The sequence below is a fragment of the Leucopleurus acutus genome, assembly GCF_964270905.1.
Source record: "Leucopleurus acutus genome assembly, chromosome: 11".
Lineage (NCBI taxonomy): Eukaryota > Metazoa > Chordata > Mammalia > Artiodactyla > Delphinidae > Leucopleurus > Leucopleurus acutus.
In genome coordinates this window covers 90,048,367-90,074,525 of record NC_139152.1, presented here as the reverse complement: position 1 = coordinate 90,074,525, position 26,159 = coordinate 90,048,367, and the positions used below count along the sequence as shown (strand labels likewise).

The window sequence follows — 26,159 nt, the reverse complement described above, 5'->3', positions numbered from 1 at the left end:
CATGCCCCCGGGCTTCACAGCTGACTCGTAACTAGTGTCCCCGGTCCCCCTTTGGGCCCTCTCACCCTGCCACTCGCATCTTCTCCATTACAATCAGAGTAATCTTCCCAAAACCCAGAGTTAGTAATTCCCTGCCCCCCTTAAAAATCTCCAGTGATGCAGTCTGAGTTCAGAACATGGTCCCACAGGGCCGGGATCTCCCCTGTCACCTCTGCAGCCACATCTGCCCCCCTCCCCCCCACCCAGGCCCTGTCTCCCCTGGAAACTCCTGCTGGGCCTTCGAGCCCCAGCACAGGTACCTCCTTCTGAGAGATGCTTCTCGGAGCATTCTGGAGCTGCCACGTCTTCTTGATCCTCCCTCCACGATTGCCGCCTGTTACCCGTTTGGGGACATGGCTCCCCAGCAGACTGTGAGCAAGCCAGGGGCAGGCGCTGCCCGCAGGGGCCTCTGACCGTCTCCCAACTCCATATACAGTAGGCACTTAATAGTTGGAGCCAGCATGTACTGAGCGCATGTCCTTACGACTTACGTGCTTTTCTTGTATTAATGAGTTGCTTTTTCACGGCAGCTCTGGGAGACAGTGCATGCATCAGTCCTGGCTGGAGGCAAAAACCATACCAATTATTTGAACAGAGAATTTAATCTTTAAAAATGATAACTAGACGTAAAGTGTTCACTTGGTAACTGTAAAAGCGAAAATAGAAAATTGCAGGAAACAGTTCCTACCCCTGGAGCTGAAGGAACAGAGGGAAAAGGTAGGAGTTATTACAGCTCCGGGCCGGAAGCCACACTCTGGGGTCAGCAGGTAGCTCCAGAGGGAACAGTACCGGGCGGGGACAAAGGACCATGACGCTGCATCGGAGCTTTGAAAAACACTGCAAAGTGTGCTTAGCTGCTGCTGAAGGAGAGAAGCGCCGCCACTGGCATGGAGAAAGGGGCAGGGACAGGAACACAGGAAGGGGCAAGTTCCTTCTTCCCCCTCCAGACCCTGTCTCCCTCTCACTGCCCCCGTTGGCGGTGCTGAACAGGCAGACACAGCAGAAGCAGGGTTGGCAGAGTCCTGGCTTCAGCATCACAAAGCAGGTTTGGAGCCAAGAGATGAAAACTCAGAGACTGGCCTTGGCAGGAGCTGTTACTATTCCATTTCACAGATGAGGAGACTGAGGCACAGAGAGATTAAGTAATCTGCCTAAGATTAAATCACTGCCTAGAGCAGAACCAGGATTTGACCCCAGGCAGTCTGGCCTCAGCACCCTAGCTCTTAACCCCTGGACCGCAAATGTTGAATGAATGAATGCATTTGAATGAATGAATGAATGAATGGGCAGGCCCCCAGGTAGTACTCAGACCAGTGCCCAACCATGCCTCCCACAAGCACAGGTCGTCCCGGCCTGACTGCCTCCTTGTCACCTGCCAGGTCATTCACTGGAACTCCCCCAAGAAGCTGCGGGTGAAGAACAAGCACGTGGAGTTTTTCCGCAACCTCTACCTGACCTTCCTGGAGTACGACGGGAATCTCCTGCGACGGGAGCTGTTCGGCTGCCCCAGCGAGGCTGACGTCAACAGTGAAAACGTGAGTGGTCCCAGGGCTCGGCCGCGCAGGCAGTAGTGGCCTCTCTGCTGGTCTGCCAAGGACCTCCGGCGCCAGCCCCCATGCCAGGCTCGGGGCAGGCCCAGGAGGAGCCAGGCAGCATCCCCACCTCGGGGCTGTGGCCAGGGGGACAGGCACATCAGCAGATCGCTTCTGTGCTCGTCCCTGTGGATGCAGAAGGGGGTACGCTCGCCCAGACTAGGTGAAGTCAGAAGGGAACTGCCAAGCAGGGGAATCAGAGTGAGCAAAAACACCAGTGAAACAACAGACAAAGGGTCTCTCCACAGCCGGAAACTCTGAGGTCTTTGTGGACATGACACCCACCTGGGAGACCCAGGAATCAGGGTCAGTGACTGGGGTGGCACAAAAGATTTTCACAAATGGTCACAGGCATAGCTGACATCTACTATATTGTCCAGTTTCTTCACTGTTTATAATTTTTTTCGTACATTGTATCTCATTTGATGCTCATAGAAACCCTCTTTTTTTCCCCCAATTAGAGTTGAAGACATTTAGGCACAGAGAGGTTAAGCAGGTTGCTCGTGGTCACACAGCATGTAGGAACAAAATTGAGACTGATTTGAAGTTCTGAGGAGCAGGATGTGGGGCAGCAGCTCACTGTAGTGGAAAAGGTAGGGCATGTGGGGTCAGGCTGACCTGGGTTTGGCTTCAATCCCTTCCGATTTCCACCTGTGTGACCTCAGGCAAGTTACTCAACCTCTCTGTGCTTCAGTTTCCTCAGCTGTCAAACAGAGATAAGAAAAAACGGTTATAGGGCCGTTCTGAGACTAAGTGAGAAACTGCATGTAACGCACCTAGCTCAGCATCTGCCATGTTAGATGCTTGATAAATATTTGCTCCCTGCCCTTTCCTTGACCCTTAGTATTAGACACAGAAGTAATTGGTTCATTCAGCCAACATTTACTGAAGGCCTTCTTATTCTGAGCACTGAGGATTCATAGGTAAATAAGGGCAGTGGTGCCTGCTCTCATGGTATGGATGCTCTAGTGGGGGAGACACAATTAATACCTAGACGAACTATCAGGAAAAATTACCAGCCACTGACAGGTGCTACATAGTGACATATGAAGTCAGGGAGGACTTCTTTGAGGAGGTGACATTTCATCTGAGACCCAAATTCAAGAAAGACACAGCCTTGGAAGAGCAAGGGATCAGGGAAATACAGATCAAAGCCACAATGAGATATCTTCCTATGCTGGTTAGGGTGGCTCCTATCAAAAAAAAGCTAATAAGAGTTGGCAAGGATGTGGAGAAATTGGAACCTTGTACACTGTTGGTGGAATGTAAAATGGTACAGCTGCTATGGAAAACAGTATGGAGGGGCCTCAAAAAATTAACAGTAGAACTGTCGTGTGATCCAGTGATTCCACTTCTGGGTATTCTGGGTCCTAAAGAATTGAAATCAGGATCACAAAGCAATATCTGCGTTTCCATGTTCACTGCAGCAGTATTCTTAATAGCCAAGCTATGGAAACAGCCTAAGTGTCCATCGACAGGTGAATGGATATAGATAATGTAGTAAATGTAGTAAATATACACAGTAAATATATATGTGTGTGTGTGTGTGTGTGTGTGTGTGTGTGTATGAATATTATTCCACCTTAAAAAAGAAGGAAATCTTACCATTTGTGACAAGATTGATGGACCTGGAAGACATTGTGCTACGTGAAATAAGTCAGTCACAGAAGGACAAATATAGGCATGAGTCCAAATATACGAGGCATCGAAAATAGTCCCACGTATAGATGCTGACAACAGAATGGTGGCTACCAGGGGATGGAGAGAGGGCATTATGGGGAGCTATGTTCAGTGGTTATAAAGGTACAGTTATGAGTAAGTTCCAGAGATCCACTCTACAACCTAGTGCCTATAGTTCATGGGGTATTGTGCACTTAAAATTTATTTAAGAGTGTAGATCTCATGTTAAGTGTTCTTACCACACACACACAAAGAAAAAAACCAAGACACTTTTGGAGGCAATGGTTATGTTTATTACCTTAAATGTGGTGATAGTAACCTGAGTATATACATATATCCAAACTCATGTTTTCATTATGTGTCATTTTTTGTGTGCCGACTGTACCGGGTGGAGGAAGTTGCTGGTGCAAAGGTCCTGAGGTAGGGCAGGTTTGATGTGAGGAACTGAAGGATGGCCTGTGTGCCCGGGACTGCTGGGGAAGGAGGAGAACAGGAGATGCAGAGCAGCAGGTAGCCAGGAGGCAGGCTGGAAGGAGGCTGGAAGTGGGTTAAAGAGTCAGAATTTTGTTTTGTTACTATTCTTTTTCGTATTCTTATCTTGGATGTCAGGAGAATTCCTTTAGGCTCCGATGGCAGGGGAGGGCGCGTGTGGAAGCTCTTGCGGGCTTACACTCACCTGGCCCTGTATCAGGATGACTGGTCACACGGCCACCCCTGCTCTCTGTCACTTGGCCCCCAGGTCACAGTGGCGCTGCCTCTAGCTCCAGCCCTTCTCCGTGTCACCCTCCATACCTTCCTCAGCGTCTACCCTTCTTTACCACTGGCAAGAGAGGAGGGAAAACCATTAAGCACTTGACCTCTGTCTCAGATTCTGGGAAGCCCTTAGACGTCTCGACAGACACTGTGTTCTGGGTTTTCCTTCCGTTCTCTTTACTCACATCAGTATTTGTTGTCATCATCAATATTTGAGTGCCCATTCTGCACTCTTTCCCCAAACATTAAATATAGACTCTTCTCCTGCTCCTTTTTTTTTTTTCCTCCACGGAAGAGGCTCAAATAAAAAGCCTTGCAGATTGACACCATCAGTTAATCTCCGTATGGGTGATTCCCGTGGTGCACTGCTCAATGCCTTACAAAGTGGAGCTCCCTTTAAAAATGACTCACCGGCTCTTCCTACACCAGCTTCCCCTGGTGGGTCATCAGAGGGGAGAAGTCTTTGGTTGTCCCTCTTGGAATCTGTGACTGCATTTACTTGTTTAACACGCACGTGTGAGAGCCGGCCACCAGCCAGGCGCTATGCAGGGCACTGTGGTTGAAATCGGAGACTGGCCCATATGCCCTATAGAAGGTGCTTGCCATGGACCAGTGTCAGGGGTGGCAAGAGAACAGTCTGCCCGGGTACAGGGAGGGCCATGAAGGAGAGAGCAGCCTTCTTTGAGGCTCACCTCAGCTGTCCCCCCAAACACTCCCCTTGATGCTGAGCCCACATCCACTACCCTTCCGCTCCTCCTGCACCCCAGGCTCCCCCCACCCTCCTTGGGAAGGCCTTTGTACTTGCTTCCCAAGTCCTGGGACACCCAGACCACCCCCCAGCCTCGGGTAACCCTTAATGTCACTCTCTGTGATGTCCCATGTTTTCTTTTCCTCAGTGCATACCTACTATCCACAGTTATTTGATTCATGTCATTTTTTTCCTAGTTTTTTCCCCAGATATAAGAGACTCTGCCTGTACCGTTCACCTCTGGGGTGCCCTCCCCTAGAATGGAAGCAGGCACATAACAAGCACTTAATAAATGTTTATGGAATGAACTGAACAAATAAGAGGCAAGAATGAAGGACCAGACACAAAGGAAGAGCAGATGAAGAAGTAGAGAGTTCGGAGAGAACGTGCTGGTAGTTTCCGTACTGGAGCAGAGGCATGTCAGGAGAGGGGCAGAGAATGAAGCTGACCGAAGGGCCTGGGCTGTGCTTAGGAGTTTAGACTTAATCCTGTCAGTAGTGAGGAGTCACCAAAGGGCTTTAATCGTGGTCACATTTACATTTGAGAAAAATCACTCCATGTAGAGAATAGAACCGAAGGGGTGAGACTGGAGGCAGGGAGACCACTTAGAGGCCATTGCCGCATCCCAGGCCAAAAGATGGTGATGGGGCTCTGACCAGGGGCGGCGGCCGCGGGCAGGGAGAGGACAGATGGGTTGTTTTGTGGGCGCTGAGACAGGGGAGCAAGCGCGGCTGGCAACCATAAACCGAGACGGCAGGTCCCTGTGCTCTGCGCCAGTCAGATGCCTCTGGCCGGGCAGGCCCGCAGCGGCAGGGGCTGGAGCAGGCAGAGAGTCTGTAACATCGCAGCCAGGAACCGTGTCTCTGTGGGGAGTTCTACCCCTGATCCTTCGCAGCATGCTGAGTGTTATCTGCAAACAGAGCCAGCGGGAAAGGGGAAGACCTCGTATCTGGCCCAAAGCGGAATGCTCCCAGCTTTGGGGAAGAAGTCGTTGGAACTATGACAAGCGCACAGTTAGTGGTCGTCTCAAAGACTGCAAGTCAGGGACGTCTCCATTGGACTGCAGATCCCAGATGGGAAAGGGATCTGGTGGCAGGGTCTAAGTCTCAAGACGCGTTCATCCATTCAGCAGATAAGTCATTGAAATGGTCACCAGCCGCAGGGCTAGAGATCCTGGGGGGGGGAGCGAGTGCAGATCGAAGCCTGACTCTCACAGTGCTTGTCTAGTGAGGGATGCAGGCAGGCACGGGGTTGTCATCCAGTGTGATGAGTGCCGGGACAGTGTGATGCTTTGAGAGCACACAGGAAGGGGAGAGCTGGTATGTCAGGGAAGACTTCCTGGAGAAGGTGAAATTCGAAGGATGAATAAGGAGGAGTGAGAAGACATGGAGAGTGGCGGGAGCGGCACAGGCAGTGGAGACCAGAGGTGAACACGAGCATGGCATACTCGGCTTCCAGTGAAGCCAACGTGAGCACGTGGAGGGCTGCACAAGTGCATTTTTGTAGTAGTATGTCTTCACGGAGGTGATGATGATGATAAGGGTGTGAGCTCTCTGGTCATCCCGGATCGCTCATTTAATGGACATAGGACCTCAGAGAGGTCACTTGGATGCTCTGAGCCTTGGGTTCACCATCTGATAAATAACTGGGGACAGGGATGCCTTTGTCATGGTGTCTCACGGATAATTTGTTAAATCACCAAAAATAGGACACCCAGAACACAGTGTTCCTTGAGAAGGGGGTTTATCGCAAACCACAGTGCCCAACCTGTCTGATCATAGTCTGTCGTTCCACGAATGGGTTCTGGGATTTTAAGATTTTTTTTCTAGGAAGGCCTGGCAGAGAGATGAACCTACAGAGTCACTTAGAAATCTGTGTATGAAGCATGGAAGGGGCTGTCACATTTGCTCTGGATCAGACAATCCCAGGTAGATGTCTCCTCCAGCAGGAGACTCTGGGTGGGAGAGAGAGGCCATTTGGTTGGTCTTGGTTGCCAGAAAGAGAGAGGGAGAGAGAAAAGAAAAAGGAAAAGAGGGAGGGAAGGAGCATGAATTCAGGAGGTTGGGGGATTCAACCCTTTAGGAAGCAGAAAACCCCATTTCCCAGCCTTTGTTTGGGGTGCTTTTGCTCCAAAGCAAGATGGTTTTGTTTGGAAGAGCTTGGGCTCCAGCTGCGGCGTAGAATGACAGTAGCTGATGGGACATTGCCACTCCTGTCCCACAGTTTGTCTGGCCATCTCTCCCTGGAACCAGTAAGTTAGTCTGTGTAATGCAATGAGCATTCACTTGGCATTAGTTACTATACTTTGATTGAAGTCACAGTGGAAGCTAGAATTCTGTATATTAGCATTTCTCTCCCCTTTCCTCAGCAACCCAGCTGCTCAAGCGTAGCCCAGAAACTCTGGGACTCCACAGAACACGGCTGGATAATCGTGGGTATTCTCTACCCCCTAATCCGTGCAAAAAGCCTTCTACAGTGTCTCTAACAGGCTTACATCTGGTTTCCGCTGGAATCTTCCCAAGGACAGGGAGCTCACCACCTCCAGCAGCTTAGTTCACTCTTAGAAAGCTCCAGATGCTAACCCCCTCTTCCTCATGTTGAGTTGAAAATCCCCCCTTCTGGAAAGAATCCATGAATCTGAGTCCTGTCCTTGGGGGCAGGAAAAAATAAGGACACCCTCTGTGGTCCCCAACAGCTGGGCAGATAGTGTAGCTTCCGTAGAGCGTGTTATCCGGAAACATGTAACTCTCCCCAAGCATTGTATCTATAGAAGCCTGCTTTATCATCAAGAGTGCGTTGCTCTACCTCAGGGCGTGTTCCAGATAAGAGAAACTCACCTTTCTAAATGCAAAACCATTAACATATATGTTATTATAGATGTTTTCCAATTTGGATGGGAATCTTACTCAAGTACATGCCCTTCCTTAGTAACCAAAGTATACCAAACTCAATTGACAATTTTCAGTGACTAAGGTTGCACTGAGTAGGCTGAGGGGGCGGGAATTGGCCAGAGGAGGGAAGATGCTGTTTATCCTGGCAGGAAATGGCCTCAGACTGTTTGCTGCTTATCCTGCAGATGCCTTTCTGACAGCTGTCACTTTCACTTCATCAGCTTCAGAACAACCCTTTCTGGGCTCAACCCCCTGTTCATCCTTCCCGTGGCAGCCAAAAAAAGGAAAACCAGTGGGATTGAAGTCAGAAAGTCCAGTGGTAAAAGAATTACCTACTGGCATGTTAGAAGTTAAATTATGAAACATAGCAAACACCTAAAAAGTGGGAAAAAAGCAAAAAGACTGGATACCAATGAGTTTTCACATTTATATGTAATTATAAGTCAATAGACAAGTGTCTGCAGACTTGGAGTTCCCTTATCCGATGCCCACAGCAGACATCACTCATTGATGACCCCAGTTGTCCATCTGGGCTCAGCCCCAACCCCAGTATCCTCACCAAGACAGTACTCCAGAGAACCAGTAACAATCCCCAAGCAATAACACGGGAGATGCGGGCATCCGTGCACTAGGCCTTCATCATTCTGTTCTCTCCTGCATGAGGAGAGCTCTCTGTGCTGCTCCAAGACCTTTCTCTGCTTCTTCTAGCCTTTGACAATTGGAGATTTCGGGCAGGGAAAGCAAAAGGGAAATGCAGCTTTAATCTTCACCACAGTCAAGGGAAGGAGACGTTATGAGTCACTTTTCACAGATTAAGGAAACCAAAGCTCAGAAGAGATGAGTTACGTGCTCAAAATCAAGCAACGCCTACATGATGGGGCCATGATTGGAAACAGGGTCGCCCTAACTTTGAAGTCATAGACTGACCGAGGCCATGCTCCTCAAGTGGATGTAGATCCCTATTTAAAATTAATATAAGAGGAACTAAAAGTCGTTCAGCGATTCTCCTAGCTGCTTTTACTTTATATCACTGTTCTTACGAACAGTATTCTTTTACGAACCCTGCAAGGTAGTTATTATTATCTTTATTTTTTAGAGGAGAAAACAGAGGCTCAGCAATGTGAAATCAGAGGACAGGTTGGTGGCAGCTCTGGAACTGGTATCAGTCTTGCTGAGTAGTCTTTTTACAACTGCTGAAAACACTCCATGATCTAAAGTTGTAACACTTAACCCCAGTCCCAGCACCCCCATCTCCCAGAGCTCGTGCCTTTATTTTTCTCCATAGCACTTATCACCCATCGATGTATTATATTCTGGACTTATTTATTTTGTTGGTTCTGTCTCTCCAACTAGAATGTAAGCTCTGGGACTGCAGGGATGTCTGTCTGTTTCATTCATCGGTATATCTTTATGCCTATGAAAGACTGCCTGGTATGTGCTCGATAAATTTTGTAGAACCAATGAACATATTACAAGTCTTTGTCTTGAAGTATTTGTGGTACTCTGGAAAGAGCCCTGTACTTAAAATCAGAAAACCAGGCCCCAGGACTAGATCTATGCCTTCAAGTATAACTCTTGCCTTTCCTGAGCCTCAGTTTTCCCACCTGTAAAATGGTCAGTAAACAAACCCAGCCCAGGCTGGTATGTGCGTTGAAGGGCTTAAGGTATGCGAAGGGCTACAGGCCACAGGCGGTCTCCTTACGAGTATTGGCCAGAAAGCTCGTCCTGGATGCCTTCCCATCCAGCTGCTCTCAGCCCCCTGCCTCACCTCTGAAATGAGGGCTTCCACGTTCAACCCCCTCGTGCTACAAGGGTGATGGGCCACCTGTGGGGTCACATCCCCTGATGCTAAATAAGCTCACTAAGAAGAAAAGACAATGGCCTCACGGTGGCTCCGTGAGACGTTAAAAATAAGACACATGTAAACAGAAGCTACCAGGGAACAGATGGCTCTGTGGAAACAGCTGTATCCCAGAGAAACCCCAGAGAAACCCCAGAATGCGTTATTGTTCTCACGTGCGAGCCGCATGTCACCAGCCCTTTAATCACACAGTGGGCAGCAGAGCCCAGGGTGGATGGCGTCCAGAGCCCTACAACAGGCTGCCCGAGGCCAGCCTCCAGTGACTCTCCATGGCGTGTTAAGTTCCAGAGCCTGAAGCGTGACAGTGTTTGCCTGGGTGGCCAGGAGAGGGGATAGAGGTGGGAGTCATGGTCCAGATACTCAGAGGGTGTGTCTGGGCCACAGGAATACATCCTTCCTTCGCACACCTAGGCTCTGGTTGTCACCTATCCAAACCCGCCAGGTGCTCGACTCTCCTGTGCCTTTGTCAGTCACAGCCCCCGCCCTCTTCTCCTTTTGGCTGAATCTTCCTCCCCTAAATGGCTCCTTGTGCGGTAGGTAAGAGGACAGCTCTGGAGCGAGACTGCCTTGCGTAAGATGTTAGGAACACTCCCTTTGGGATTTCAGGCCACTCAACTCTCTGTGCCTCAGTTTTCTCACCTGTAAATGGGAATCAGGTAGGACTATTCCTACCTGGTAGGCTTGATGAGGATTAAGTAAGGTAAGGCAGGTCAGGAGCTTAGGTCAGTGTAGCACCCAGCACATCCCCCCAACCTTGAGTTTTGTTTTTTGTTTTGCGTTACGCGGGCCTCTCACTGTTGTGGCCTCTCGCGCTGCGGAGCACAGGCTCCGGACGCACAGGCTCAGCGGCCATCGCTTACGGGCCCAGCTGCTCCGCGGCATGTGGGATCTTCCCGGACCGGGGCACGAACCCGTGTCCCCTGCATCGGCAGGCGGACTCTCAACCACTGCGCCACCAGGGAAGCCCCAACCTTGAGTTTTGTTTGAATTATGAATACACAGTTTTACGATTGCTGACTTCTTTGTTTCCCCACCCAGACTGTATAAACAATGTAAGTGCAGAAATGGGTTCATTCCCCATTCCTAGCACAGGGCTTGGCATAGGATGAGGGACTGTTAATTGTGTGCAATGTACACATTAATACTGATAGCTGGGAGGGAGCAGACCATGCCTTTTTCTTATTTTCTCAGAGCCTCAGTCAGTGCTCAGCAGACCCTCTCTGAACCGTCACTGAATGGTCCTAAGGTCCATGCTTCTCCCCTCCCACGAAAGAATGAAAGTGGCCCATGGTTTGGTTTCCTTGGAAAACAGTGGTTTGGGTTCCTGGAATTTTGTTGATTAATATGCACAGCAGGCAACCAGCGAGCTAGTAATTTTTCTCTTCCTGTCCACGTGGTTTAATAAAACTTAACCACTTCATGGAAACCCCAGGGAAGAGCCCTGAGTTAGGTTCCAGGAGACGTGACTTAGAGCCCCAGCTTTTCTGTGCACATCCCTGGTGCTCCAGTTTCCTCATCCATCAACTGGGGGCAAATGGGCGGCCCTGCCAGTCTCATGTAGACACTGGGAGGAACGGATGAAGAAATGGATATCCAGGCCACTGAAAGTGAAAGCTGAAAGTGTAAAGCAGCACTCCTGAGTGTTATCTTATCCATCAGATGTTCCTGCCTGTTGTCCTAAAGCATCCAAAGGACAGGTGTCGAAAGAAGAAAGGGTGGCCTCAGAGACTCCTGACTTGGTCCGTTGTGCTGTCTTCATCACTTAGTGGCTGGAAGAGGTCAAGTAGGTGTGTTAGTTAAGGTAACACAAGCAGCCGTAAAATGGACTCGGCGGACTGGAAGTTTATGACGCGCACGAAGTTCAAGCAGGTGTTCCTGATTGGCAGGCAGCTCTTCTCCAGGTTCGGGGCCCAGACTCCTTCCATCTTGTGCCTCTGCCCTCCACAGAGCATCCTCTACTGGAGGCTCTCGCTCTGGCTGACACAGAGAAGACTGTGCGTGAGACAGTCTTAAAAGTGGTACCTGTAGTGGCCAGAATCTGCCCACATTCCACTGACGCGGACTTGGCTACATGGTTCCCCTGCACTGCAGGAAGGTTGGAAACTCAGCCCGAGAGCAGAAGATCTCTGCCACCGAGGGAAGCACGTGATTCAGTCCTCTGCAGTCACAGAACCGTCTGGCATTAGACTAGAAAGATCCCCAGAGACTGCTGAACACGGCATCGTAGTGACTTGATTATGTACAAGAACTTGGAGGAGAGACACCTGGATGTGAATCTCGGCTACTCTGTTCATTCATTGTGTGACCTTGAACAAGTGGCTAAGGCTTTCTTTATAGACCTGGACTGCTGGTGGTCTCTAAGCCACGGTGACCATGAGTGTTAATGAGAAAGTGCCCACAGGGCTCTCAGCCCTTACCTGGCCTAGTGAGGACGTGATCCTTGAAGCCAGAACTCTTTGTCTTGCTGTTGGGAGAAATGACTTGCTCAAGGTCACGTGGAACATGAGGGTCAGAGGAATCAGGCCTCAGTGTCCACTTATCCCTATAATCTCTCCATGTCGTTTTTCCTGACTTCGAGCAGAGAAGTCCATCAGGCCGGAGCCCAGGGACACACTTCCCACCCATCTGAGTCCTCAGGCAGGACCAGCCATCATCTCTGGCAGCTCAGAGGTCAATCTAGGCCACTGCCCTTCAGGATGGGAGGAAATAAATGCAAACTGCTTTAAGGTCATTTGCCCTTAAGTCCAGATCTCCCTGTGCCTCAGCTGGCTGCCCAAGGAAGCAACTGAGCAAATGCATTTTATCTCAGGAGGAATCTGTCTTTTGTTTCTGTGACTTGCTTGTCAGGGGCCCCTGCTCCCCACGTGGCTGGAGTGGGCAGTGGCGGTAGCATTCAGACCCTGTTAACCCAAGTCACCCCAGCCCTGCCTTCCAGCTCAGCATCTCCCTGGAGAGATTACCTGGGTGAAAAAGAGGCAGGTTTCAAGCTGCTCTAGTCTCCTCCTTGGGATAACATCAGCCATGCAGTCAGCAATGATGAGCAGTCCTAGATTAGAATTTGAAAAGGTACATAATGCGATCATAATAACATCGCTGAGGTGTGTGTAGAACTCTACAGTTTACAAAGCACTTGTACATGCATTAGCTCATTTGAGAAAATTGCAGGGAATTACTTAAGTACAGAAAAGTATAAAGAAGCCAATAAAATTCATCTGTGAATCCACCGCTCAGAGAAAAGCTTTGTTAACATTGTAACGTGTTCCCTTTGGTCTGTTTCTGTGTGGGGTTGGTTTGTTCGTCTTTTTGCTGTATTGGAATCTTACTGCATGTGCATTTTTATGGCCTGCTTTGTTCACACAGCGTTGTGTCTTCCACCAGCTCATTTGATCCTCACATCCATCCGCCAGGAGAGAAGTGATTGTGTTGTGAGATGTCCCTGGTGTGAGGTCCAAAGACTGGATTCACAGTCCAGACTGCTGCTCTCTAGCTGTAACTGGAAGATTATGGACACCTTCTGAGCCTCAGTTTCCTCTCTCGTAAAACGGAGCTCTGTGCTGAAGGATTAAATTAGTAAAGCAATGCACCTGCTTTAGCACTACACCTGGCGCACAGTAGGTGCTCAGTCCATATTAGAGCAGAGGTGCAGAGCCACCAGGTTGATGATCAATATAATATTAAAGCTCAAGGAAGACATCTATTTGGTCCAGAGTCCAATAGACACTGACGTTTTATGTCTGACCTCATACCTGCTGTGCTTTCCACAGTACCCAGTGCGGTTGGTAAATGGCAGTGTTACCTAGATCCTATCCGTTGAGCACTGTGATGGCCACAGGTGACCTGGGGATGTGGCTGCCATTGAACCATGTTGGTACCGTGAAGTTCATAGATGGAGGCGCCTTATCCCCCGGGACTGCTGGTAGACCCTCCCAGCTAGGGCAGCCATACTTTGGTAGCTCTAGGAGCATTTTCATTGGTCACTCTTCCTTTCTTAACATGCTGTGGCTCTGAGTGTATCCAACAGAGTCTTGCTGGGCACTCAAGATGCACTAGGTGTTCTGGGTTCAGGGTATTCAGAGATGGATGGGATACAGTTCCTGCCTTTAGGAGCCCACGCTATGGGCGCTTTCCAGAACATGGCTCTTGGAGCTATTTACCTTGGAATGTCATTTTCCCCAACTCAAGGGTACTGCCAGTGTAAGGCTAAGGGGGAAGAGAGAACCCCGTAACACACGCATTTCTCATGTTCTGGTCACTAATTTCCTTTCTCATGTGATGAGGATAAACTTTTTCGAAACCTCATCAAAGAAAGACGCTTTGCTCCACACGCAGGTGTCTGGCCGTGTTCACACACGGACATGCATACACATCCTCACAGGCTCCCTCTCTCTCTTCACTGGACTGGAAGCCATGCACTCTTATCAGCATATTAAAAATACAACACAAAACAAATACCCACCAAACAGCCCTGCTTTTGCAAAGAACTTGACGGACATTTATTCTCTAAGGGGCAGTAATTACTTGTTTTCTTCAGCAGGGTGGGTGAGAAAGGGAAGGTGGGTGTCGGTTGGTTCCGTTTCCTCCTGGCAGACAACACTGCAACTTCCAGGCATATTTGAGTTCAAGGAGAAAGACATTGGGACTCTCTCTGACACTCATGAAACAGAAGGTGACCCAGCCTTATCCAGCCCCTCTTCCCCTGCCCTCCAGACCCTTGCCATGCCATCTCCTTCAGGTGACGTTTCAGCACACGTCCACCTAGGTGTCTCTGGGAGCCCAGGAGTCTCCCTTTCCTAATTGTGATCACAACCACGATAATAGACGACATTGTTGAGTCCCTCCAAACACTGTGCTCTTCATATGCGGCGTCTCCTGGAATCCCCTGAGGTAGCTACTGTTATTATCTCCATTTTACAGGTGAGGAAATTGAGGCTCAGAAGGGTTAAATGATTCACCCACTCTCCCAAGATTTCACGGACAGGATTGGGATCGAAGCAGTAACCTCAGCCCCTGTCCTGTGTCTGTTTCTTGACCTGAGGCTAAACAAGCATCTTTTCTGGAGAGGCAGCTTGGTGGTCCAGGGACAGAGACCCAAGTTCGACCTCCCTGGGTGATCTCAAGATCTCCAAACAGTTTCCTCCACTGTCAAGTGAGGGTTTGACACATGCCTTACTGGATGGCTCTAAGGACAAGAAGTCAAGCACACCTAGCACCTTGCACGGAGCCCGGCACATGCTTGTTTGCTGGACACAACCTTTTCAGCCGTCACAGACCCTCAAACTGCGAATATAGGAGCCAGTGGTGGGCGTAAGAATGACAAGCTTCTATGCATAACGTTAGAGAATACAAAAGGGAAATGACACGGACAGACCTTAACTTCAGTGGCCGCAGCCTTCTTGTGTGCGGTAGGTATTTCTCATGCACACAGCACACGCGTATTGAGCACCTGTCCTGCGGTGGGCACGGGGCTGGGGACAATGGTGAAGTGTCACAGTCTCGCCAGGGAAGTTGCTCTTAAACAATTTCAGTTCAAACTAGCAAGTGCTTTGGTGGAATTACGGGTTCAGTGCTCTTAGAGCACGGAGAAGAAATGGAGTAGCCCTGCCTGGCAGGGCCCATAAAGGTTTCACAGAGAAGGTACCATTTAAGCTGAATCTTGAAGGTCAATAGAAAGTCCGCAGGTGGGGAAGAGTGGTTGAGGTGAGGGAGGGTGTGGCAGAGAGGGAAGATGGGCCAAGTCACGGAGGCGTGGGAGGGAATGCAGGTTTGGGGAGCAGAGGGAAGACCGTTGGTGTAAGGCAGAGTATGTGGGGATTGATGGGTCAGAGAGAGAGCACACGATTGTCAGTGAGGATCTGGGTTTAGTCCTGCAGGCCAGAAGGCGTCACCTGGCTCCTAGGATCTTAGGTGGAATGAGAGTTCCAGCTCCTAGCCTTATTTCAAGTAGTTACCCTGCTGGCATAGAGGGAATCTTCAAATAGGCAAGGACATCGAATTGGACTTGAAAAGCTGAAGGATATCCCTGATCGCATCCTTCTTAAAGGTTAAAAATGTCAAAGATAGCTGAAAACTCTCATAGATCACTTGGATCACAGCCAGTTCCCCGAGTGGCCTTTGGGAACATATGGGTGCACTTGGAGTTGTACACAGCCGTCTGGAGAATCCTGCGAACATTTATTGGGCTGGGGCCCTGGAAACCAACCGCCCCGTGGTATGTGGGACAGACTCACCCAGTGAAAAGGTACCCCACACAAAATGCCAATGACACTGCCTGTTATCTAGTGGTCCAAACCCCTAAAACCTCAGTGGTGTGCCGTGAGAAGTGTTTATGGATGCAGCTCTGCTGACCTTGGTCAGCCTTGCTCACGTGATAGGCAACTGGGGAGACTCCACTCTGCTCCAGCTGTCTCTCTTCCCCCAGCAGGCTAGCCAGGCATTTTCCCAAGAAGCATACACTTTCTCTCGAGCCCTAGCCTCAGGATTGGGGCTTTCCCCTCCATTCTGTCTGCCAAAGCAAGTCACAGGTCCGGCCCAGATTCAAGGATTAGAGAAATCGGCTTTGCCTCTGTAGTGGGCAGCACCAAAGGTCACATGACAAAGGGGAAGGATATGGGGGAGGGGGCAGTGAAGAAACTGGAGCATTTAATGCAGTCAGCTGTCAGCACACATCTTGAGAAATAATATCAGAGCTTAACCTGTCAAGGCAGTGGTCTTCTTTTTTTTAATAAATTTATTAAAAAAAACAAAATATTAAACAAAAAAGACAAAAGTCTTTTTTCAGAAATACAGACACAAACATTACAAGATCAGCATGGTCTTAATATAAAGCAAACAAAAATTTACCATGATTTTGAACTACTGGTAGAGAATAAAGAAGGAAAATCCATTTGACCTTAACAGTAAAATCATTGGAACTGTAGACAAAAGAATAATCATAGCATATCACCTAGTTCAAAGCAGTGGTCTTAACTGATAGGTCATAAAGGAGTGAGTGAATATATTTTCTTGTTGGTTTAGAGATTTTATATATCTTCTTTTTGGAAAAATGTTCTGTTGCATTCAGCTCTTAACTCTAGTCATGTGAAGTTTAATCTATATTCAACTATATGTCATCATGTGATGGACAAGGTTCATGTAACAGAAGAAATATTGGAAGCAACCATGTGACCTTTGGCAAATTATTATTTTCTTTAAATACGTTTTATTGAAATACAATTTGCATATGATAAATCCACCCGTTCTGAGTGTACATGTATTTTCACAAATGTGTACACCCAGGTAACCATCACTCTGAGCATGACGTAAGACATTCCCATCACCCGAAAAAGTTCTCTCCTCCCTGTTCCCAGCCCATCCATTCTGCTACCGCACGTCCACTGATTGAATTTCCATAACTGTCGAAGTTCTTTTACTTGTTCGTTGCAATTTTTCACCTATAAGGCAGCACAGTCAGCCCCACCTGCCTGGGAGGGATATTGTATATCGGCAGATCTGGAAACCTGTATATCTGCACCTGCTTATGTGAAGTGCTAAGTTCCTAGTTCCCTGTTAGCAGGACAGCTCACTCTTTCGCTAGTTGGGTAGGAAGGAGAATAGGAGAGGTAAGTAAAGAACTCCTACAAGCAGATTAATAAAGTAAAAGATGTCAGAGCCTTAGAAGAGAGGGAGAAGAAGAGTGGGTACTGAGACTGATTAAACTTGGATGAAATGAAAAGAAAAAATGTTTTGTTTCGTTTATGGGTTTGCGTTTTCTCTCCAATACCTGGTACAGAGATTGAAATCTGTAGCTCTGGAGAGAGAAAAGCGCCAGGTCACACAAAGGTACTGCTCCATTTGGTTCCCGTTACTCTGTTCATAGACGACAGTTCCCCCCTGTTATTTGAAATTGTTGTGCTGGGTCATGAAGGAAAACGTTTTTTGTTTTGTATAAGGACTTCGTGGTTGCTTATGCATTTGTCAGTGCCACCACCATCACTGTTGGCTCAGAGCGTCTCATTCCTCAGAGGGTGAGGCAGCTGCCCTTTATCGTCACCTCTTTGAAATCAGATTAAATTGCAGAGGAAAATGAAAACAGGATCCTGTCCTTCTCGGATTGGCCCATCAGTAAGGTCCGATGGGTAACAAACTCAGGGGAGGACAGGGCACAACAGGCAGGCCCCTCGGGGATTTTCTTCTCGTTTCCAAGCCCTCTTGCCTACCTTTCAGCTCCAGAAGCAGCTCTCTGAGCTGGATGAGGACGACTTGTGTTATGAGTTCCGGCGAGAGCGTTTCACCGTCCACCGAACCCACCTGTACTTCTTGCACTACGAGTATGAGCCCACTTCAGACAACACGGACGTCACCCTGGTTGCTCAGCTCTCCATGGACAGGTAAGCAGACGGGCCCTCACGCTCCACACAGTCCCCTTGCTGCTGCCCTTCACCCAGTCGAATGGAGAAGGGAGAGGTGGCCTCACAGGCTTAGAACATTGAAGCCTGCTAAGATAGGGCTTCTGTCTCATCCCCTCTCCAGCACTGAGAACCAAGGGCTCCTGTCTCCTGATGGTGCTGGTTGTTTGTGAGGGTGAAGAATTGATTCTAAAAAAATAGAGCTCTACTCACATTACCTCAAGGAAAGGGGGAGTGTATTATAGGGAAACACATGGACTGGACCCACAGTTGCTGCTGGAAAGCAGTTCTGTTTGTTTTCCTCATTTACGTGTTGATGCAAGCATCACTCCTGGAGCCTTTATCAGGAAGTACTGACGTGATCCCTGCCCTCATGTGGCGTATGGTCTGTTGCACTGATTCTCAACCTCGACTGGGGACAAATTGAATCACCTGAGGAACTTTTAAAACAAATTCATGGTCAGGTTCCGTTGCAAACCAGTTAAGTAAGAATCTTTGTGGGGTGGAGGCCTTGAATTGTTTTGAGTTTGCCATGTGCAGCCAGCATTGAGAAAATGGGACTAGCGGTATAAAAACAGTAAATAATTAAGTCGAATGATTATAATTGTGGTAAGTGCTTTGAAGGATGACACACATATTATCGATGTCAAGGGAGAGACCTTCTTTAGGTGGCATGGTCAGGAGAGGTCTTTCTAAGGAGAGGACATTTCTGCAGAGACTTGAGGATGAGAAAAGGAGTTAGGTAGGTGAGTTGCTGAGAAAAGTTTTCCAGGCAGACAAAAGAGCAAGTGCAAAGGCCCTGCAGTAGGAAGGGCCTCGTGCATTCAGACACCTGATAGAAGACCAGTGTGGCTGAAGCATCGCTTGAGAGGGGGCTTGAGGGGAAAGTTGCATGAGGCTAAGTTTATAAACATTAGAAACTCATGAAATATTTGGATTTTATTCTAAACGTGGTTGAGAACCTATTGTAGAAATTTCACAAAGTTTTATGCTGTAATTTATATTTTTGAAAACATCTCTCTGGCTGCCAGGAGGTGAATGGATTCAAAGCCTTTCAGGGCTCTGCAGTGTTTCTGTACCTGGCCGTCCTATGTGCCTTGTGCGCACCTCGGCTAACCAGCTTCCTCTTTGATTTACTGATGTCCACAGTGGCTGCCCTTGCCCTAGTTCCCTTCATGTCATTCCCCCTCGACTCCCACAATTAGGAAGGGAGTTTGATGGTCTCTCATTCTGTCTTTGAGCCACTTTGGAGATGCCTGTCCAGCCTGTGGATGAGATTCCATGGGGTCGTGTTAGGATTAAATGAGTTAACGCCTGCAACGTGCTGAGGACAGGACGTGGCACACTTAGCAAGTGTTCAATAAACGTCACTTGTGATTAGTCATGAGTGATTGAAGAATGAGTGAACAAACCAAGGAACAGCACTGGGACACGAAAAGGCTCACGGACAGGAAGCAGTCTGGGAGTTCGGGAGAGTGAGGGCGACCTTGCCTCCGGAGGCAGCCGGGAATGATGCGTGCCGAGAGCGGCTGTGGAAGCAGGTTCCTTTTTGCTTTGTGAGTCCCTCTGCTTATTAGCAAATGACGGCTCACAGAATTAAATGGCTTCATGGCTAGTGGTTTCCTGGAGATGCACAGCCTCCGGGACACCTGTACAGAAACTCAGAGAACTTGCTGACCATAACAGGTAACAAAGACCAAACGGGATAAGGACAAGCACAGAGCTTCTGGCTCCAGCTGGGTCCTTGCCCTGCTGTGTCATCTCAGGAGAGGTCTTTCCTTCCCGTGGCCTCACTTTTCTCAAGATACTGTGTAAGCATCTATTAGAATCCCGTGCCAGCCTCTTGTGGGGCTGGGGCTACGTAACCCTGTTCCTGCCTTCAAGGAATATGTAGTGTATTCAGAGTTCAGACCATGTATTCGTTTTCCGTTGTTGTGTAATAAATCACCACGGATTTGGCAGCTTTAGAAACACATTTTTTTTTTTTTACTTTGACAGTGTCTGGGTCAGGAGTCTGGATGTGTGTTAGCAGGTTCTCTGCTTGGGGTCTGAGGCCTGAAATCCAGGTGTTGGCTGGGCTGCAGTCTCGTCTCGGAGTCAGAGTGCACTTCTAAGCTCATTCAGGCTTTGGCAGGATTCGGCTCCAGGACCGAGGTCCCCGTTTCCTTGCTGGCTGTTAGCTGGGGTCCTTCTGAGCTCCTGGGGGCCACCCTCAGGTCTTAGCCGTGTGGCCCTCTGAGCATAGCAGCTTACTTCTTCAAAGCCAGCAGGAGAATCTCTCCAGTCTGTTAGTCACAGGAGTAATATCCCATCGTATTCCCAGGTCCCGCTCGCACACAAGAGAGGGTTGCTACAGGGTGATACACCAGGGCAGGGGCAGGAGTCTTGGGGCCAGCTTAGAAGTCTGGCGGGCACAGGCGGGGAACAGGTTCTGACCACAGACGGATGTTCCAGGAGGAGCCCGCATCCTGGCCGGGGCAGAGAAAGGAAGAGAGAGCGCATGTCCCCGAGGGAGGCTGAGTGGACTGACAGTAGAAGGCTCGTAGGGAGAGGAGCCCCCTGCCAGCCCCCAGGTAGAGCGTGCAGCATATCCACAGGATGGAGAGGATGCCAGGCCCTCTGGGGCACACACAGTTAGAGCTTAGGTGCTTGTGCTCAGGGTGAGGGTGAGGAGAGCAAAAGATCTCGGCCAGGTAGGCAGGGCTTGGGGAAACCGGGAGAAGTGGGCAGCCCTTCCAGCTCAAACCTGCCAGGCTCCCAGTGAGGCCCCATGAGGGACTGGCCTAGACCAGTGTCGCAAGTCACCCCTCCCCTTCCTTAGCAGCCTGGGTGTGCACACCCTTCCCCGCCAAGCGCCACAGCAAGTCACCCGCCATAACAGTCGCTCTTCACGTTTATTTTTCCTTCTCCTCTGTGCCGTTTAAAATGAAAACAAAACCTAATCCTTAATACTCGTGCTGCATGATGGTCTAGATGGGTCTTCTGTTCTCCAGGCGGCATAAGTGTATCTCAGTCCCCTCAGACGAGGCACCTGAAGTCCAGATACTATGATCTGGCCAGGTGAGTGAGTTCCAGGTGATCCCAGGTTCCCATCAGAGCATCCTGGTTTTCCTTGGTCACGTTCACGACTGCTATTCGTACATTCAGCTTGTCACCAAGATATTCTTCATCAAGATCAGTAGCCAGTGGTCACCTGCAAACTCAGGTGAAGATGTGAGAATCTCTGGGAAAGCCCTGGGACATATTTACATTCAGTCAGTACTTGCTAGGTCTGTGTTCTCTGACCACAGCATCTGCACATGGTAGGTATTTAGGAGAGAGAAAGTGATGTAGGGGAGAAAGAAAGAGAGGAAGACTTGGGTTCGAAGTTGAGTTGCACCACTTCCTAACCGTGTGAATTTGGGCAAGTTATTCAGGCTGTTTGAGCCTCACTCTACTTACCTATGAAGTGGCAGTAATATCGTCAAGTTCACAGATTGCTGTCTGGGTTTTATAAAGTGAGACGCTGCAAAGTGCCCCGTGATTAGCACGTGGGCACGAATGTTAGCACACTTTCCTTAATGTTTTTCACCCTTATGCTGGCTATGGCATTTGCTACCCGGAATTTACAAACAATTAGAAGACAAACGTTTTTAATTATTAACAACTCAAATCCATCCTTATGGATACGCTTGTTATTAACAAAGGAATACAGACAGGACAGAGCCCCTCTTTCTGTGGCCAGCCCGAAGCATCCAGCCTGGGCTGCAGGAAACCCGGCAGGACCTCCCCTCCCAGCCGGCTTGAAAGAAAGCCCCGGCACCTCTCACATCTGCTGCAAACACTAACCTCAGACGCCTTCCCTTCAGAGCACACACATCCCCCAGCACGGCAGGCGTGTGATCCCCTGACACGCTGTGACAAGTAGTGCCATCCAGACACTACCTCAGAGAACCCAAGGAATTCCACACCCTAGCAAGAGACACTTAGCGGGACATAATCAAAAATTCTAAAGCAGCCGCACAGGTGGATGAAGACGGCAGAAATTCCTCCTTCCACGCCGCCATCCCACATATCCAGTTATGATGCTGCAGGCTGACTGGTGCCTGCTGGATTGATTTTTAATTGAAGAAACATTTCGGGTGTGTTTGTAAACCTTTGAGTCAGAAGTAGGCCCTACGTGAGTGCCACAACGAATTAGGGGAGGCAGCGTGCAGGCTCCCGTGCCCAGCTCCCTCTAGAATTCCGTTCAGAAAGAATGAACGTTGCCTGCTGCAGCTGTGGAGCTGGGAGGGCTGCTCCTCACACAGGCGCTCGCTCAGGAAGCTTCCCTCCCATCCCAGCAGCGGACGAGAATGGTTGAAAGGACAAAGCGGGCTGGCTAGGAGGCATCCTGATCGCAGCATCCCTGCCACCTGGCCGGGAGACGCTTGCTCGGTTTCCTGCTCCTTGGATGAAGTCCTTGAAGTACCAGCTACAGTTCCAGGGAATCGTGTGGCTGACGGGCCTTCTCTCTGTTTTCTGCAAGCGGGGGAAAGGGAACGTGAGCTGAGCTAATGGGGTCCCATCCTGTAGGTCCCATCCCTCTGCCGGCAGCACAGCATCTTCTGGGAGTTTGTTAGAACACAGATGCACGGACCCCATCCCAGGCCTGCCGAACAGGAATCTCTACAGTGGGTCCCAGGGATCTGGGTTGTAATAAGCCTCCCAGGTGATCCTGAGCCAGCTGAAGCTGGGAAAGCATCGTTCTAGAGAGTGAAAGTTACTCCTTTCCCCACGCAACAGCCAGGGCGATCTTAATCTGGTCAATCATGCTTTCTCAGTGCCTTGAGAACAGTATTAGAGCTGTCCACCGTGACCTTGACCCGGCACCTGCCCAGCCCCCAAAGCCTCTCCTTCTGCCCCTCACTTGCCTATGTGCCATCCACACTGGTCCTGTTTCTTCTTCCTTGAGCGTGCTAAACTCTGTATCCCAAGGGCTCTTCCCTCTTCTTGGAAAGCTTTCCACCCAGGCTTTCTCAAGGCCAGTCCTTCTCATTATCCGGGGCTCACACTGACCTCTCCTGCAGGCCTGCCCTCACCGTCCCTCTTTATCCTGTTTCCTGTTCTGTTGCCCCTCTGACACTCAGTTCACTCTGAACTTACCTTGGTTTATTTCTTCTCTCCAGAAGTGCAGGAACCTTGTCTTTCTCGTTCATTCTGGGGACAATGCCTGCACATTGCACATACTCACAGGATATTTGCTGGAGGACCACGTGTTCCAAAGGGAGGAGTTGAACGTGAGGAGGAAATCACAGCTGTCATGTACGAGTGCCTGCTGCACATCCAGCCCTGTGACAGACACTTGAGAGTCATGAGTAAGCAGGCTGTTCACACAGCGGCGCTCGCAAGGTTCCGAGAGCAGCTCCGGGCAAGCCCCACCACACAAGCCCTTTTCAGCGCCCCTGCCTGTGTCATGTTGCCAATGCCCCATGGCCCAAAGCATGTCCCATGGCCTGCCGAGAATCAGTGTGGCAGAGGGTATTACCAAAAGGTGTAGATGGATAGCGGGAGAGGAATTTGTAGGCATTTTGTCGTCGACAAAGGTATTATTATCCCCTCTATGCATATGTGGAAGTGGAAGCTCAAAGAACTATTGTCACTTGCCCAGAGATACTGACACAGGTCAGAGTTCAAACCCAGTTCTGCCTGAGCCCAGAACCCACAGTTGCCCTCTGTACCCTGCAGCCTGCCTTGCCCTGTGTACCAGATTGGAGTTGTCTGCCTTGTAGGGAGTGGGTTCCCCATTCCAGCAGAGACTGAGTGGCCACCTGCCCAGGCTGTTTGGCCAACTGACATTCTAGAATTCCTTCCAACCCCGGTCTTTTAGGTTTCGAATCAGCCATCTCCCTGCCTGCTCCCTTTCACCTACACAGACTGTCTGGGGCTTCCTGTCTCAGTAGGCCTCCCTGGGGGAAGCCCTGCTGCTTTCTAGGTCTTGCAGACAATATCTCTGGCCGTTCCTGAGCCTTTGCCGTCCTCTTCCCGGCATGAAGCGATGGCGGGCTCTGTGGGGGAGGGGAGAGAGCACGGGACCAGGGGGTCCTCGCGTCAGCCGTTCCTCTCGTACACGGTGTCCTCTTCAGCAGGTCGTGCTCCTCTCTGAGGCTGAGGCCTTTCATCATAACAATGTTATAATCAGACTAAAAATCTCAAAGATTCTTTCCAAAACGGGTAGGAATTACCCATTTTTTGAATTAATCTTTGTCTCTTGAAACACTCTCCGTGGGCCCAGGTCCTTGCTGCGCCAGAGCCTTTGTCTTCCTACGTTAAGACACCAAAGATAGACTCGGCGCAAAACTCAACAGGAACTGCACAGGGACAGACCTTAGGGAACAGGTGTGGAGAGAAACAACCAGGAGAAGGATGGAGAGACTGAGGGATCTTGGACTCCAAGAGAGACCAAGGAGAAGGAGGAAGGACTAGAGGGAAGCTGACACCAAGGTCGGAACACATTCCTGTTTGGGGAAACAGGTGATGGGAAGATATCTGGGGACCTCTTTCTCAGCCAAAAGCCAGTTCGTGTTGAGCAGTGGTCTGGATCCCTGGCACTGGGGTCAGACCTGGGTGCGAATCCAGCCCCTCCACTTTGTAGCTGTGTGACTTGAAAGAAGTCATTTCACCTCCTGGAGCTTCCTCACCTGTAAAACAGTGATTGAGAATCTCCACTATGTTTATAGCATTACTGTAAACGTTACAAATTTACATTTACATTTTGGACAACAGCCAAAATGTGTTGGCACGCTGTGAGCAACAGATACATGGTAGAGACTTATTGTATCGTGATCACACTTTACGTATCATCATCATTATGATGAACTCGCTCAGTTTGTCTGTTTGACTGTTGTTGGGGTCCTGGCAGAGAGCTTGGTTTTAAGGGAAAAGAGAGACTGGAGCTAGTGGCAGAGAGACAGAAGTGATGGCGCCATGATGCGTTTTCACTCGGTGAGTTTCTTTGGAACATCTGGCACCATTTCCTGTAGAGTCTGCATGGATATGATGTTTGTCACATCGGCAGCCCCTCTCTCCTGAGAACCCTAAGTATTTTGTGTCTCTGTTTTCACTCTGAACTTTTCAGCGGTGGGAGGACGGGGCTGGACCAGGCAGGGCCTGCTCCCTGCTCGGGAAACTCGGACACAGAGTCCAAAACCAGGTCAGTGGGAGGATCCACAGCAGAAGCTGGTCTCTCTTCACACTCGGTCAGACATGCCTCCCGCATCCACTCCCTTTAACGCTGACGTCCACATACTAGAAATTACCCTTGCCCTGTACTCCCCAAATCTTAAAGGATTGGTACAAACATCGCTCCCATCCAAGTGCAGAGTCCTCCCATTTTGCAGACAGTGCAACTGAGGTGCAGGTGGGATAATTCAAACTCCCAGATTCTCAAGAGCCCAGCAGAAACCAGGGCCCTTGTAGCAGAGGCCGAACACAAATTTCAGTGAAATCAAGCATTGTGGAGAATGTAGTGCCTCTTTCAAAACCGGCTGGGGTCAGTTTGATTAACAAGTGCTATAAAGTATGAGAAATGGGGGGCATTTTACCCTGATGAATATCTTAATCCTCCTTAGTGAAAGAGGAAGCAAATCCAGGAAATACCGATTCACAGAATTAACTGAGAGGAAACTGAAAGTCCATCAGGAAAGCCATTGACACAAGATAGGTGTGCCCATTTTCTTTTGTTTAGAAGCACGGAAATGCATGGAATCTATTTCCTGCCAATTGTCCGAATAAAGTGGCCATTCTGACCAGGAGCCTACTTGATTATGTACCTCTTGCTGGGTAGGGAAAATTGAAATAGGCTTTTGCTGTTTCTTAACCATAGATTTTATGTACCAGGCACTGCTAATGCTTCTGGGCAGTGGGGGGAGGGGACATTTTTATAGATTTCTCCTCAAACATTTTTGCAGAACCCTCTTGGTTGGGAGCATCTTTCGGTTTTTTCTCTGGGCTGTGTTCCCACCCCACCCTCACTCTCTCTGGCTCAGCGCCTCTCCGGTAGCCTTGCAAAATTGCCTGGTGCCCTGGAGCAATACGCGCTCTGAAAAATGAAGACGCCGTCACCCCAGGCTCACTTTTGTCCCCAACATTCATATGTTTTCTTTTCCTCGCCTTTGCCAGACACCCAAGAGTATTATCTTCTCACTGTCTTCAAAGTCCTATCCAGAAAGCTAGCCACACACATTTGGTGCA

The 26,159-nt window shown here is 49.4% G+C and overlaps 1 protein-coding gene across 1 annotated transcript in view; it reads left to right on the top strand.

The window, feature by feature from the left end:
• The window catches only part of LARGE1 (LARGE xylosyl- and glucuronyltransferase 1), a gene marked incomplete at its 3' end in the record, with an annotated part of 588,892 nt that overhangs the window by 525,375 nt on the left and 37,358 nt on the right, over nucleotides 1–26,159 (top strand). The window contains exons 10-11 of the mRNA XM_082850531.1: nucleotides 1,419–1,574; nucleotides 17,767–17,930. Coding sequence (XP_082706657.1) covers nucleotides 1,419–1,574; nucleotides 17,767–17,930 — 320 coding nt within the window. The remainder of the gene's footprint in view (nucleotides 1–1,418; nucleotides 1,575–17,766; nucleotides 17,931–26,159) is intronic.